The sequence below is a fragment of the Sprattus sprattus genome (assembly GCF_963457725.1).
Source record: "Sprattus sprattus genome assembly, chromosome: 3".
NCBI lineage: Eukaryota > Metazoa > Chordata > Actinopteri > Clupeiformes > Clupeidae > Sprattus > Sprattus sprattus.
The window spans coordinates 23,828,991-23,841,490 of NC_137922.1; the positions used below are offsets into that span (position 1 = coordinate 23,828,991).

Below are 12,500 nucleotides of genomic sequence, written 5' to 3' on the forward strand. Positions count from 1 at the left end.
CGGAGAATAATTGTACTAAATTAAATCATAATAGCAATCAATGCGTATTTGCAGCGAGCACGTACAGGCTGCGCATTGGATTTTTTATCCAGAAAATTGAAGCTTGCATCTCAGCAATTACCAGGGAATAAAAGAAAAACTGAAGCTAATCGATGGTGTGACATTCTGGTCATTTTGACCAGTGCTGTACACTAATGCAATACCAGTGTCCATCCCTTTGTGTGTAAGTGCATTACCGCGGGAGGTTTTGGTGTGACTCAATGCTGTTCAATATATATGCCTGAATGTAAAATATATAATTTAAAGAGGACCCCATCGTGTTGAAGCTGCCGGTCAACTACAGTGGTAAACCAAAGTAATTATACCCGAAGCACCATTGTGGTCAAGTAAGGTCCACATTTGTGTAGTGGCAAATAACACAGTCACACTGTGATTGAAGGTTTTTTGTCGTTTTGTTTGCCGTGGTTTGGCAAACAAAACGATACAATTAGTTAGTCAGCTGTGCTGTGCTGTGCTGCTTGCAGACGGAACCCCGCTGGCGTGGTGGATGGACCGGGCCGGGGAGAAGCGCACGTACTGGGGAGGCGTCCTGCCGGGGGTGCAGCAGTGCTCCTGCAGCCTGGAGGAGAACTGCATCGACATGAACTTCTTCTGTAACTGCGACGCCGACAGACAATCATGGTGAGGGAAAGGTCGACATTTTGTCTGATTGATCAATCAATTGATTGTTTGATTAATGTATTATATACATACATACAACCATACATACATATACATACACACATAAAGTATATTCATACGTATATTCATACATACATATATTCATACATACATACATTCTGTGTTTTGAAGAAATGATTTACCTCTTTACCTACCTACCTGCAGTTACTTCCTTAAATATGCCAAAATGCAAACCATATACATACACATATACTTCTGACTTATATGCATACCATATACATACACATATACTTCTGACTAACAGTAATGCATATCCAGTATTTTGTGACCCTTTAAACAAAAGCATTTATTCTGTTTAAATTTGAATAATGTGCTCTGTGTAAATTAATTTGTTTCCAGGGAAAATGACACTGGGACATTATCTTACAAAGACCATTTACCGATGACAGAGATCGTGGTTGGCGACACGAACAGGACAGGCTCAGAAGCCATCTACACGGTCGGCCCACTGCAGTGTTATGGTGACAGTAAGTTTGTGATTGATCTGGTTTATCTGCCTAACACGGCTGCATTGAGGATGCCAGTGGGTGTGATTTAGTTATTGGATCATACTATTTTCCGTAAACCGATGATGGACTTGACAAGGTTGTTGTTTATAACAACTTATCAGTCAGGATCACTTTCGCTCGCAGGCCTTTGGTGCTTGTTTGGTTTCTATGACTGGTGTTGTTCTGTGCCGTATAAAAGCATCCAGTTCTCAACGGGTTCTCCTTCTGCTGAATGTAATATGTTCATTCTCGTTTTGAGCTGTTAGTTTGAATGTGATTAAAGTAAAAAAAAAAAAAAACACCTTAAGGTGTGTGTGTGTTTGTGTGTGTGTGTGTGTGTGTGTGTGTGTGTGTGTGTGTGTGTGTGTGTTTGTTTTGTTTTAGTAGTAAATTATCACTTCTATCCTTGGCACCCAGGGTTTCTCTGGAATGCTGCCTCCTTCTACCAGGAGTCGTCCTACCTGCACTTCCCCACCTTCCAGGCCGAGCTCAGCGCTGACGTGGCTTTCTACTTCAAGACCACAGCTCATTCCGGCGTGTTCCTGGAGAACACGGGTGCTCGAGACTTCATCCGCTTGGAGCTGAGCGGTGAGTCAGGCCATAAGTAACTTCCTCTCTGGTCAGCAGCACAGCTAAACTTCAGAGGGACATTAGAGGTGCAGTCTGCAATTCTTAGTCAAATTTGGTCTTATTCAGCAAATCGCTACTCAAGGTCCTCTGGCTGTCCATTTTTTTGTCCGCTCTCAAAAAAACCTCCTCCAATCAACATGCCACTTCTGGAGCACGGACGGGAGGGGTGTCATTTGATTGGCTGTTGAGCTTAAATATCAACAAACTTTAACCAGAATTGCGGAATGCACCTTTTTAGAGCCACCATGCAGAGGTGCAGGTGTGAGGGCCACTAGTCACTTGTAACCAGACTCATATTAACATATCTGCCTGCAGGCATCCATGGTGGAATGTGGATGTGGAATACAGATGTGGAATGTGGATGTGGAATACAGATGTGGAATGTGGATACGGAATACAGATGTGGAATGTGGATGTGGAATACAGATGTGGAATGTGGATGATATATGTGGAATCTGGAAGGCAGATGTGGAATACAGATGTGGAATGTGGATGTGGAATACAGATGTGGAATGTGGAATCTGGAATGTGGATGTGGAATGCAGATGTGGATGTGGAATGTGGAATGTGGAATGTGGAATCTGGAATGTGGAATGCGGACCAGATGTGGATGGAAATGAGTAACCCAGGGCATGTAAAGTTATTCACCCAAATGTAAACCGCCTGAGAGCAGGGATCGAAGGAGGATTTTGAGTCGTTGGGCTGGAGGTGAAGGGAAATGAGGAGGTTGGGTGTGGGTGCTTACCTTAACGTTTGTGCCATATATATTCAATGCACTTTGAGTTTGCAGAAATTCTAGTCAGTTTCAACTGGGTTGTCTGCAGTGGAAATCTCATCACGTAAATGTCGAAAACAATGCGTGCTTCTCCAGACCGGGCTCTTATTGGCTCTTTGTGAAGAGTGCGATCTCTCATTCTCTGCCGCTTAAAGCTCTTTATCAGCAATCAGATGGCCGTGACAGACATCACTAAACCCCCTGCTGATGCACGAAGGGCTGGCTGAGTTTTGATGTTTCTTCTACAGCTTTTTTTTCTCTTTTTTCTTTTCCCTTTTTCGTCTTAAAGAGGCTTTTGAGGGTATTACTGAGGGTGGACTTTACTATGTGTAGCTGTTTTGGAGTGAAGGCGAAAGGGACATGCTGATGAAAGAGAATACAGAGTATCAATTTTGTTCATTTGATGTTATAAAACACAACCTGTTTAGCAGGACTTTAAATTAAATGGTCCCATTGGAAGACTTCCATCTGTTTCTCTGACTATCATCGTCACGCTCACTCTCTCACACAGCCACTATCTCTTTCTCTCTCATTCTCACTCTTTTTCTCTCATTCTTTCGCTCTCTCTCTCTCTCTCTCACACACATAACCCTCTCTCTCCATTTCCCTGAAGCAGCTGTCATTGCCATATCTATTAATGCAGCATTAGTGGATCCACATGGGATATAAATCAGACTGGACTGATGGGTTCTTAGTCTCTTATCTCTCTCTGCCTTTCTGTGTCTCTCTCCCTCTCGTTCGCTCTCTCTCTATTTCTCACTCTCACTCTTAATCTCGCTTCTTTTGTGCCTCTCTTCTTCCTTTCTCCCTCTCTTTCTATCTCTCTTTCATTCTCCCTTCTTCTTCTCCCTCCCTTTCTCTCTCAGCCCCCACTGCGGTGAATTTCACCTTCGACGTGGGCAACGGGGCCGTGTCACTGACAGTGAAGTCCCTCCTGCCGCTCAACGACAAGCAGTGGCACTACGTGCGGGCCGAGCGCAACACCAAGGAGGCCTCACTCCAGGTGGACCAGCTGCCCCTGCGCTTCCTGGAGGCACCCCCCGAGGGGCACTACCGCCTGCAGCTCAGCGGACAGCTGTTTGTGGGTAAGCACCCGCCTGCCCGTCCGTCCATCAGCCCCTACGCCTAAACGCCCCGCACTTCTGCCAGCTCCTACTGGTGCTGCCGTGGGCCGCTGTGCCAATCTGTGCGCCCGCTAGCCCACGTCCCGGGCCGCCACGCTGACGCCGTCTGTGTCTGTGTGTGTGCCGGCAACATGAGCAGACTCGCAGCGGAGAGAGAGAGAGTGTTCGTGCCGGTGACACGCTCATCAGACTGTGAAAAAGCGTTCCCCATGGCGTCAAATTCAGCTCAGTCTTTTTTTCTTTTCTTCTCCCTCTCCTGAGATAATGGATGAAAAATAACCATGTCAACTATAAATTTGCTTGTTATTTACAGCCTTGGAGAGAGAGAAAGGGAGAGAGAGAGAGAGAGGGAGAGGGAGAGAGAGAGTGAGAAAGAGAGAGGGAGAGAGGGAAGGAAGGTTATTTACAGCCTTGGAGAGAGAGAGAAAGGGCCTGTTGTTTAACATTCCATCGGGAGAACATTCCATCGGGAGAAGATGGCAGAAAATAAAATGGCTGCTTGACTAAAATGTCACTCACCGTGGTCTCTCTCCTTCCCAGGTGGCACCGCATCCAGGCAGTCCAGGGGTTTTCTGGGCTGCATACGGGCATTGAGCATGAACGGCATGACCCTTGACCTGGAGGAACGGGCAAAGATGACTCCCGGCGTGAGCTCGGGGTGCCCGGGTCACTGCAGCAGCCACAGCAACCTGTGCCACAACAGGGGCAGGTGCATCGAGAAGAGCAACGGCTACGAGTGTGACTGCACACACTCGGCGTACGAAGGACCACGCTGCAGGACAGGTAAACTACCTCCAACACAGGTAAAACACCTGTCAGATAGGTATAGCATCTACAACACAGGTATAACACCTGTAAGATAGGTATAGTAGGGTGACCAGATTTGAGTTGGTGAAAAAGAGGACACTTCAGCGGTGACGGTCGGGGGGGGGGGGGGGCGGGGGGGGCTGGTGTTGGTAGTTACGACAGGCCCTCGTGCATGCTATTATCAAGGGCCCTAGTGCACGTTATTTACTAGTTAAGAGGCGCGCACACACACACACACACACACACACACACACACACACACACACACACACACATTAGGCATATACACTGTATAATAGTTAAACTTTCCTATGTTGTAATTATGTATAATCCATTGTGTCATCTCTCCTTTTGCAAAAGATAAAGCAACAACAAACTCTGATAGCTGGCCTCCCTCTCATTAATATCTTAATATTAAAGGCACCCAGTGCAACTTTATATCTTTATATAAACATTCAATGAAAAATAAACATTCAATTTCTAGTCTTTTTTACACGTAGTAAGTTTCAATAACTCCATACCATTACATATCGACATTCAAGGAGCAAAGATGAGACGTCGTTGTGTGGTGAGAGAACTGATAGAAAATCGTAAACAACAACAATCGCCGGTGGGGAGAATTATTTACTTCGGCTATTGTATTGGGAAAGTAGACATGTAAAAAAGAAAGATATCAACAATAGCACTCTGACACACTAACGTAAACAAACGGTCAAAGTGCTGAAAGGTTCTTTAAAAACACTTATGAAAGGCACGATTTGTTGCGGCGGCACAGCAGCTTTACCAACATCTGAAAAACACATACAATGAAACAGGCGCTCGGCGGCGACCTATCATTCAGGGCCTGTTTTGGAGCAGATTGCCTAGCAGTCCGTAGTCTCCCAATTTGCCAAGATGCTGATTGTGGATTATCATTCCCTAAAATCCACCTTCGGTAAGGTGTGCAGTGCACTGCTCTGCTATTGTTTCTGACATCGGTGACAGTGGCAACAGCCGAGTGATCTTTTTCCAAATTGAAACTCAAAAAGACCTACCTGAGGGGCCGCATGGAGCAGGAGAGGCTGAATTGGCTGGCTATCCTTTCCATTGAAAAAGAATATCATGAATCACCACCTTTATGTTTGAAAGGTGCTTGCCTGTGTACTTTGCCTCTAGGTCTTGACGTTTAGATTGTGCGTCTAAATTAGATCGTCTCGTCACATGATCAAATAGAGACTTGACATTGGACAACAAAATATTACCCACAAATCATTGCATATCTGTATATGACAACAATACCAATGAAAATAAGAAATTATTCATTTAATTGAATAGTTTTTTTAATAGTTTCCATAGTTTATGTAGGATAAGCATATAATTGTGTCATAGATTGCTACTGACTATTTCCTTTCTACAAAATAATACCCACCATGACCGAGATAGGTTGGCCATTCCGAGGGTATATATAATATATGGTACAACTTGCCAGTTATATAGGTAGTCAATCATTGATCGCTGGTGTGTTCCCAACACTCGTTCACTTTGAGGAAACTACTACAAAGAGACAGGAATCAAAAACCCGGACAATTTGGGAATCCCTGCCGGACGTCTTTTTTAGGTCTCAAAAAGAGGACATGTCCGGGAAAAAGAGGACGTCTGGTCACCCTAAGGTATAGCATCTACAATACAGGTAAAACACCTGTAAGATAGGCAAACCTCCTACAAAACAGGTCAACTGCCAAGTAGCTGAAATAGCTATGAGAAAGGTTAACCACCTAGAAGGAAACTTGTATCACCATCAGGAAAATTACTATTTAGTAATACAGCATTTGTATCAAACAAATACACTCAATGATGTGGTTTTAGGACATAGATGATATTTGCTAGCATCTTGGTTAGCTTGAGGTTTATATTATTAGCGTCTGTAGGACACCTGTGGGAGCCTGACACGGTTCATAAACATGTGAGGAGCCCAATTTGAGAGCTTCTAAGGCAGGTAACTGGCCTCGGCGGTGTGATTTCAAACGCTGGCGAAGAGAGAGAGAGCAGGATCTGATCAAAGCGACCGAGAATGAGAGTCGAGGCGAGGCGAAGTGAGGAGAAGTGAGGAGAAGTGAGGAGAGACACGCCCCGTCCTGCCTACTCTTGTCTTGCACTACTCAAGTCTCTCTTTCCCTCTCTCTCCCTTTCTCCCTCTCTCCCTCTCTTTTTTACACACGGAAACACGCTCTCTCTCTCTCTCTGTCTCTCTTTTTGACAAACACACTCTCTCTCACTTTCTCTCTCTCTCACACACATGCACACACTCCCTCTCTCTTTCACACACACACGCACACACACACACTCTCTCTCTCCATCGCTCTCTCTCTTCATTTCCATGCCTCTGTGGGTCCATTATTCCACAGTGCTTCCTGTCTCGTCTGCTAGACGGCATTTGCCTCAAAAGGCTGCGGCCCTGAGAGCTCCAGCCCCTACCTTTTATATTTCGTCGTCAAAAAAACTGGCGCTGTCAGCGTGGACTTTACCTCGTCAGACGCAGATGCCTGGATTTGACAAGACTTCAGACCTATTCTCAGCTCGGTGAGCAAGATAGCAGCCTCGCTCGGGCTTTCAGAGAAAGACTTCAGACAGGCCGAGAGAGAGAGAGAGACAGAAAGAGAGAGAGAGAGAGGCAGGGTGTGAATGCAATGAGAGAGGTAGCGAGGTCTCTGGTCTCTGCACCAGGCTGCAATATTTTAGCATTCATTTCCAGTCAGGCCCTGCCACTCTGTCTGTCTGTTGCTTTGGATGCATTCCAATTCAGGCTGTGGCGTTATACTCATGTAACAGTGATAAAGAGAACAAGCGCCTCGTTATATCACCGTCTGAGATATTCCAGGACAGGGTGTTTAAAGCTGACACTACAGGAGTTTTAAAAGCGGGTTTTTTAACGTCGGAGAATCAGGAGAATCTCCACAGATGTTCTTCGCTCCAATCTCAAACATGCAAACACTACAAGATCGGAGAATAATGGGGAGTCACACACTGCAGACTTTTATTAAGTTTAAAGGACCAGAGGAAGCAATGAATGCATCACGTCACGTGATCTATGGGGCAGCAGATATACACAAAATGACTGACGAAGTGCCACAATTCTTGTAACGAGAAAAAAAAAAAAAAAAAACAGAAGGCTAAACGAGTGTTGTTGAGAAAATAGTTGGGGGGTGTAGTCAACATCAGTGGTCTAATCTTTAACGAAAACTGGAGGTGAAATTGTATTTGAGGTTTAACATCTGTCAACAGTTGTATGCTAGCTAACGTTAGCCTAGAGTTGAGTTAATACAATGAACAACATGTAAGGTTCATCCAGATCAGTTTTCTCCTCGGATTGTTAAATCGGCCCAAAACCCCGGTAGAGGGAGCCCGCCAAGTTTTGAGCATGCTAATAAAAGAATCATTTCATCAACAAGGCAAGATTCTAGCATTCCTCATTATATTTGATTTGATTAGAACGTTCATTCTACAACACTTTAAACACACCGTGAAAGTACCTGCTGAAGGGTTAACAAACACAGTCCTGTCTCATTTGTGTTTGTGTGTGTGTGTGTGTGTGTGTGTGTGTGTGTGTTTTCCATCACAGAAGTTTCCATGTCGTTCGAGAGCGGCTCATCTGTGACCTACACATTCCAGGAGCCGTTTTCTGTAGTACGCAACAAGAGCCGCCAGTCATCGGCTATCTTGGCCCAGAGCAGCAAGTCGCGGGAGAACGTGGCCTTTGGTTTCCTCACCACCCAGGCCCCCGCCATGCTTCTCACCATCAGCGCCTCCCACCAGCAGTACATGGCCGCCATCTTGGCTCAAAATGGTAACATCTCCCTCCCTTCCCCAGCCTCTTTTGCTTATTATTCTCATTATAGCCTTGCTATTTACATGCTCGTTTAATGCAGGGAAATCTCAGCATCTGCTCATCAGTGCAACACTTGTCCTGATTAAAAGTGTGATCGGTGGTTAATGATGATAAGACGCCAGAGGAGTGTTTCAGAGGATCCCACTAGGCAGGCGTCTTGGCAGCGTGGTCAGGGGAGCAATTATTTTCATTAGAAGACGGAGAGGAGGACGACAAGACTGTGAAAAAGTGTCCCTCTGATCAGAGAAATGATTAACCGTCCTTTCCTCTTGCTGCCGCTCTCGCCCCCCACCCCAACCCCTTTACCCCCCCTCTCACCCCCACCCCAACCCCTTTACTCCCTCCTATCACCCCCACCCCAACCCCTTTACCCCCCCTCTCCCCCCCACCCCAACCCCTTTACCCCCTCCTCTCCCCCCACCCCAACCCCATTACCCCTCCTCTCCCCCCCACCCCAACCCCATTACCCCTCCTCTCCCCCCCACCCCAACCCCATTACCCCTCCTCTCGCCCCCCACCCCAACCCCTTTACCCCCCCCCCCCTCTCCCCCCACCCCAACCCCTTTACCCCCCCTTTCCCCCCCACCCCAACCCCATTACCCCTCCTCTCCCCCCCACCCCAACCCCATTACCCCTCCTCTCGCCCCCCACCCCCACCCCAACCCCTTTACCCCCCCCCCTCTCCCCCCACCCCAACCTCTTTACCCCCCCTTTCCCCCCCACCCCAACCCCTTTACCCCTCCTCTCACAGGGAGTCTGCAGATCTGGTACCGGCTCAGCCTTGACAAGAAGCCGGACGTGTTCACACCACAACCCTACAGTCTGGCCGATGGTCATCTGCACAGAGTCCAGATCCATAGAGAGGGAAAGGACATATATGTCAAGGTAAAGAGATGCTTTTAGAATTTGGGTTTGGGACATTCTGTGCACAGGCTTGCTGGGATATGGCTTTTTTTTTCTCAGTAGCCTGAATATTTACGACAGTAACGCTGCAGTGTCCGTATCTATCAAAAATGCAGATTTACTATTACAATTCATATGAACTATGGGGCAAACGACATATGTCAGAGAGCGCATCGCAGTCTGCAGAAACACTTTTCATTTGACATTGAATGTACCACACCTGCATCTACACTTGCGTCATCAACACGTCACCATCTTCTAATCGTAATCTGCGTTGCTTGCATCAGAAAGACAGCACAAATGTAACCACCAACCAACAGAAAAGGAAGCAAGGAATGGAAGTGCAGGAAGGAAACTAAAGTTTAGCAAGCAGGGACTAGATGCAGATGCTAATGAGGTGTCATCAAACAGAGAGACTCGAAGGAAAGTGGATGAAGTAAACAAGACATTGCAAGACAATAAAAGGTAAACAAAAGAAAAGGTTGCTTTAAATGGCACAGATTAGCAAAAATGTTGCTTCCGTTCCTCCTGGAAGTTCCCCTATGCAAGCATCAAACATGCAATCTGGATGCTTTTAAAATTTCACTTCAACACAGGTTGAAGAGCGCATATTTGCTGTATTTGCGCATATTTGCTGTTCCCCGCAATTTTCATACGTACAACAAAGTTACTGTGTGCTCAGCAGCATGCGATCAGTTTGTACATAGCACACCACGTTTTTAGGCACAGGTTGTGGTGAAATAACACCTAAAACAGGCGCTTACCTATAAGTTCATATGCCCCTCTATGTTTGTCCTATGCTTATGATATGCATATGCATACTTTATATACAGTATATGATGTTTATACACACAATGATCTATGACCCAGCCTGCATCAAAGCGGGAGTATGGCAATAAGAGGTTATGAGTGAACTGCGATACTCTGCATGTGAAGATTAGGCTCATTAACCGCAAGAGCCATGGTGGCTCCACACAGCTCCCAGCATCCTCTGCGTTATGAAAAGCCGTCCTGTGGTTAGTTGCCATATTCTGCTGAGTGTAGGTCTCTGCGCTTCAGGCAGACCTCGAGAGCTTTTGTCCGAAATAAAATATTTACCTGAGTCATGAGAAACAAGTCAGACCTCATTAACTGGGTCTTTCATGAGGCGGCCTGTCTCCGGCTGAGATTGAGTACATAGGTGAACGTAGGTTCGGGCTCAGCAGTCGACACACACAGCAACTATTATCTTTGAAATTGTAAAGAAGATATAATAACATTTAATCATGGAGACCTTGTGGATGTACCTTGTGGCGGTGTCCAGTTTTCCAGACCGTGTTGCTTTGAAAGGCTTTGATAATCTATACGAGTCTTCTTTTCTGTGGTGAGGGCCTCAGGACTCGGAGGCTGAGTGTGATGTCAGTATGATTCATTCTCTGCTGTGGCTTAACCCAGAAGATATCTCATTACGATTGCATCTGCTGTCCTCATGAGGATACTGAGATGTCACAACACAAAGCCTGTGTACATTTCTCTTCTCTATCTTTCTTTCAAAACAGATTGACAGGGACATCAACCAGAAATACAGCTTATCATCTGACAAAGAGCTGAACACAATACGATCCCTAACACTGGGGAAGGTTACAGGTGGGTGCTTCCTTCCATAATGACAGGAGTTGTAATTCTTTTATGATCACTGAAAGGCATACTAAAAAAAATTAAATTGGGTCATTATCCACTCTTTCTATCCTAAATTAGGGCTCTTATTCTGACAAGCAGGCGGGTGCTAGACAGCAGATTGTCTCTTATTATCCTTGAATATAGCTCTTCTCTTTCCTCTCTACGGTGGGGCTGCATGGTGGCTAGTTCTTTCTGGTTAGTTGAGCTGGAGAAATCTTTTTTTGCTTCACTGATAAGCAAACCTCTCCAGGGTGACCACCGGCATGCCAGGCTTTGCATTTCTAATGTGAACTATTGAAATCAGACACTCCCCAGAACGAAGAAAATAGAGGGCATTAGAGCCTTTAGCCATGTGTGTTTGGATTAGATGGTACACATACACCACACAAGACATTCCTGCAGTTCAGTTAGCAGAAAATGGTGCCACCAACTCCGTGGTCAAGTGATCGATAATGTGGAGCTCAGCCATGTCTCATATATCAATGATTACGATGTCATTATTACTCACTATTGACTAAATGAAAATATTTGTTAATGAGTTTCTGCCCCAACTTCGAGCTCCGACATCGATCTTCAAGGTCTGCCGAAGGTTGCGTTTATCTTTAGCCCTGGAGCGTTTATGTCAGATAAATGATCGTGTCAACACACAGTCAATGTTCTGCTCAACTGCTGAGTAGATGGAAAACCTGACTTCAGTATTTCCCATGAAGACTACAGCCAGTTACATAACCCCAACATGTCTGCCTTTCATACACAGGGCGTGTGGGCATGGACGAGGAAGTGCTACAGGCAGGATCCAGAGGTTTCATTGGCTGTTTGTCATCGGTCCAGTTTAATCACTTGGCTCCTTTAAAAGCTGCCATACTGAATCGAGGCAGCTCATTGGTCAGTGTCCTGGGCAACCCAGCGGAGTCAAACTGTGGGATATTGGCCGATAAGACATCGTCACGCTCACAAGCAGGTGGGCCGATCTGTTCTTAAGCCCTGGGGGTCCGGGGCTAGGCTCAGTGTGTGTGTTTGTGTGTGTGTCTGTGTGTGTGTGTGTGTGTGTGTGTGTGTGTGTATGTGTATGTGTGTGTGTGTGTGTGTGTGTGTGTGTATGTGTATGTGTATGTGTGTGTCCGGGGCTAGACTCGGGCACGTCTGTGCTTCTGACATGAGATATTGTTGAAAATGTAAGAAACTGTAAACAATAGCATTTATTAGTTTGAATTCTGCACAAGTTTAGGTATAATAACATGTAGGAAGTGTTTCATTACAACAACATGGCCGTCTAAAAATGCTAATTGTAATAATTGTAAAATGTTCAGATCTGCAGATGTGCTATGGATCTTAGATCTTAGTTGTTAATTGCCGTTGCTTTTCTACTGTCACAGTACTAGGGGAAATAAATAACCGAAATAATTTCGGTTAAAATAAACACAAACTAACTTAATTGTTCCCTGAAGATCTGTTGCACACATTCCTGAATTAATGGTAAAGCACAAACACTGCAAGCATTTGCCAGG

The 12,500-nt window shown here is 45.6% G+C and overlaps 1 protein-coding gene across 1 annotated transcript in view; it reads left to right on the forward strand.

Annotated features, from left to right (window-relative positions):
* cntnap5b (contactin associated protein family member 5b) overlaps nucleotides 1-12,500 on the forward strand; it is a gene marked incomplete at its 3' end in the record, with an annotated part of 61,556 nt that overhangs the window by 47,907 nt on the left and 1,149 nt on the right. The window contains exons 14-22 of the mRNA XM_080835407.1: nucleotides 525-681; nucleotides 1,081-1,208; nucleotides 1,647-1,817; nucleotides 3,501-3,719; nucleotides 4,299-4,541; nucleotides 8,164-8,388; nucleotides 9,182-9,315; nucleotides 10,872-10,959; nucleotides 11,750-11,953. Coding sequence (XP_080691533.1) covers nucleotides 525-681; nucleotides 1,081-1,208; nucleotides 1,647-1,817; nucleotides 3,501-3,719; nucleotides 4,299-4,541; nucleotides 8,164-8,388; nucleotides 9,182-9,315; nucleotides 10,872-10,959; nucleotides 11,750-11,953 — 1,569 coding nt within the window. The remainder of the gene's footprint in view (nucleotides 1-524; nucleotides 682-1,080; nucleotides 1,209-1,646; nucleotides 1,818-3,500; nucleotides 3,720-4,298; nucleotides 4,542-8,163; nucleotides 8,389-9,181; nucleotides 9,316-10,871; nucleotides 10,960-11,749; nucleotides 11,954-12,500) is intronic.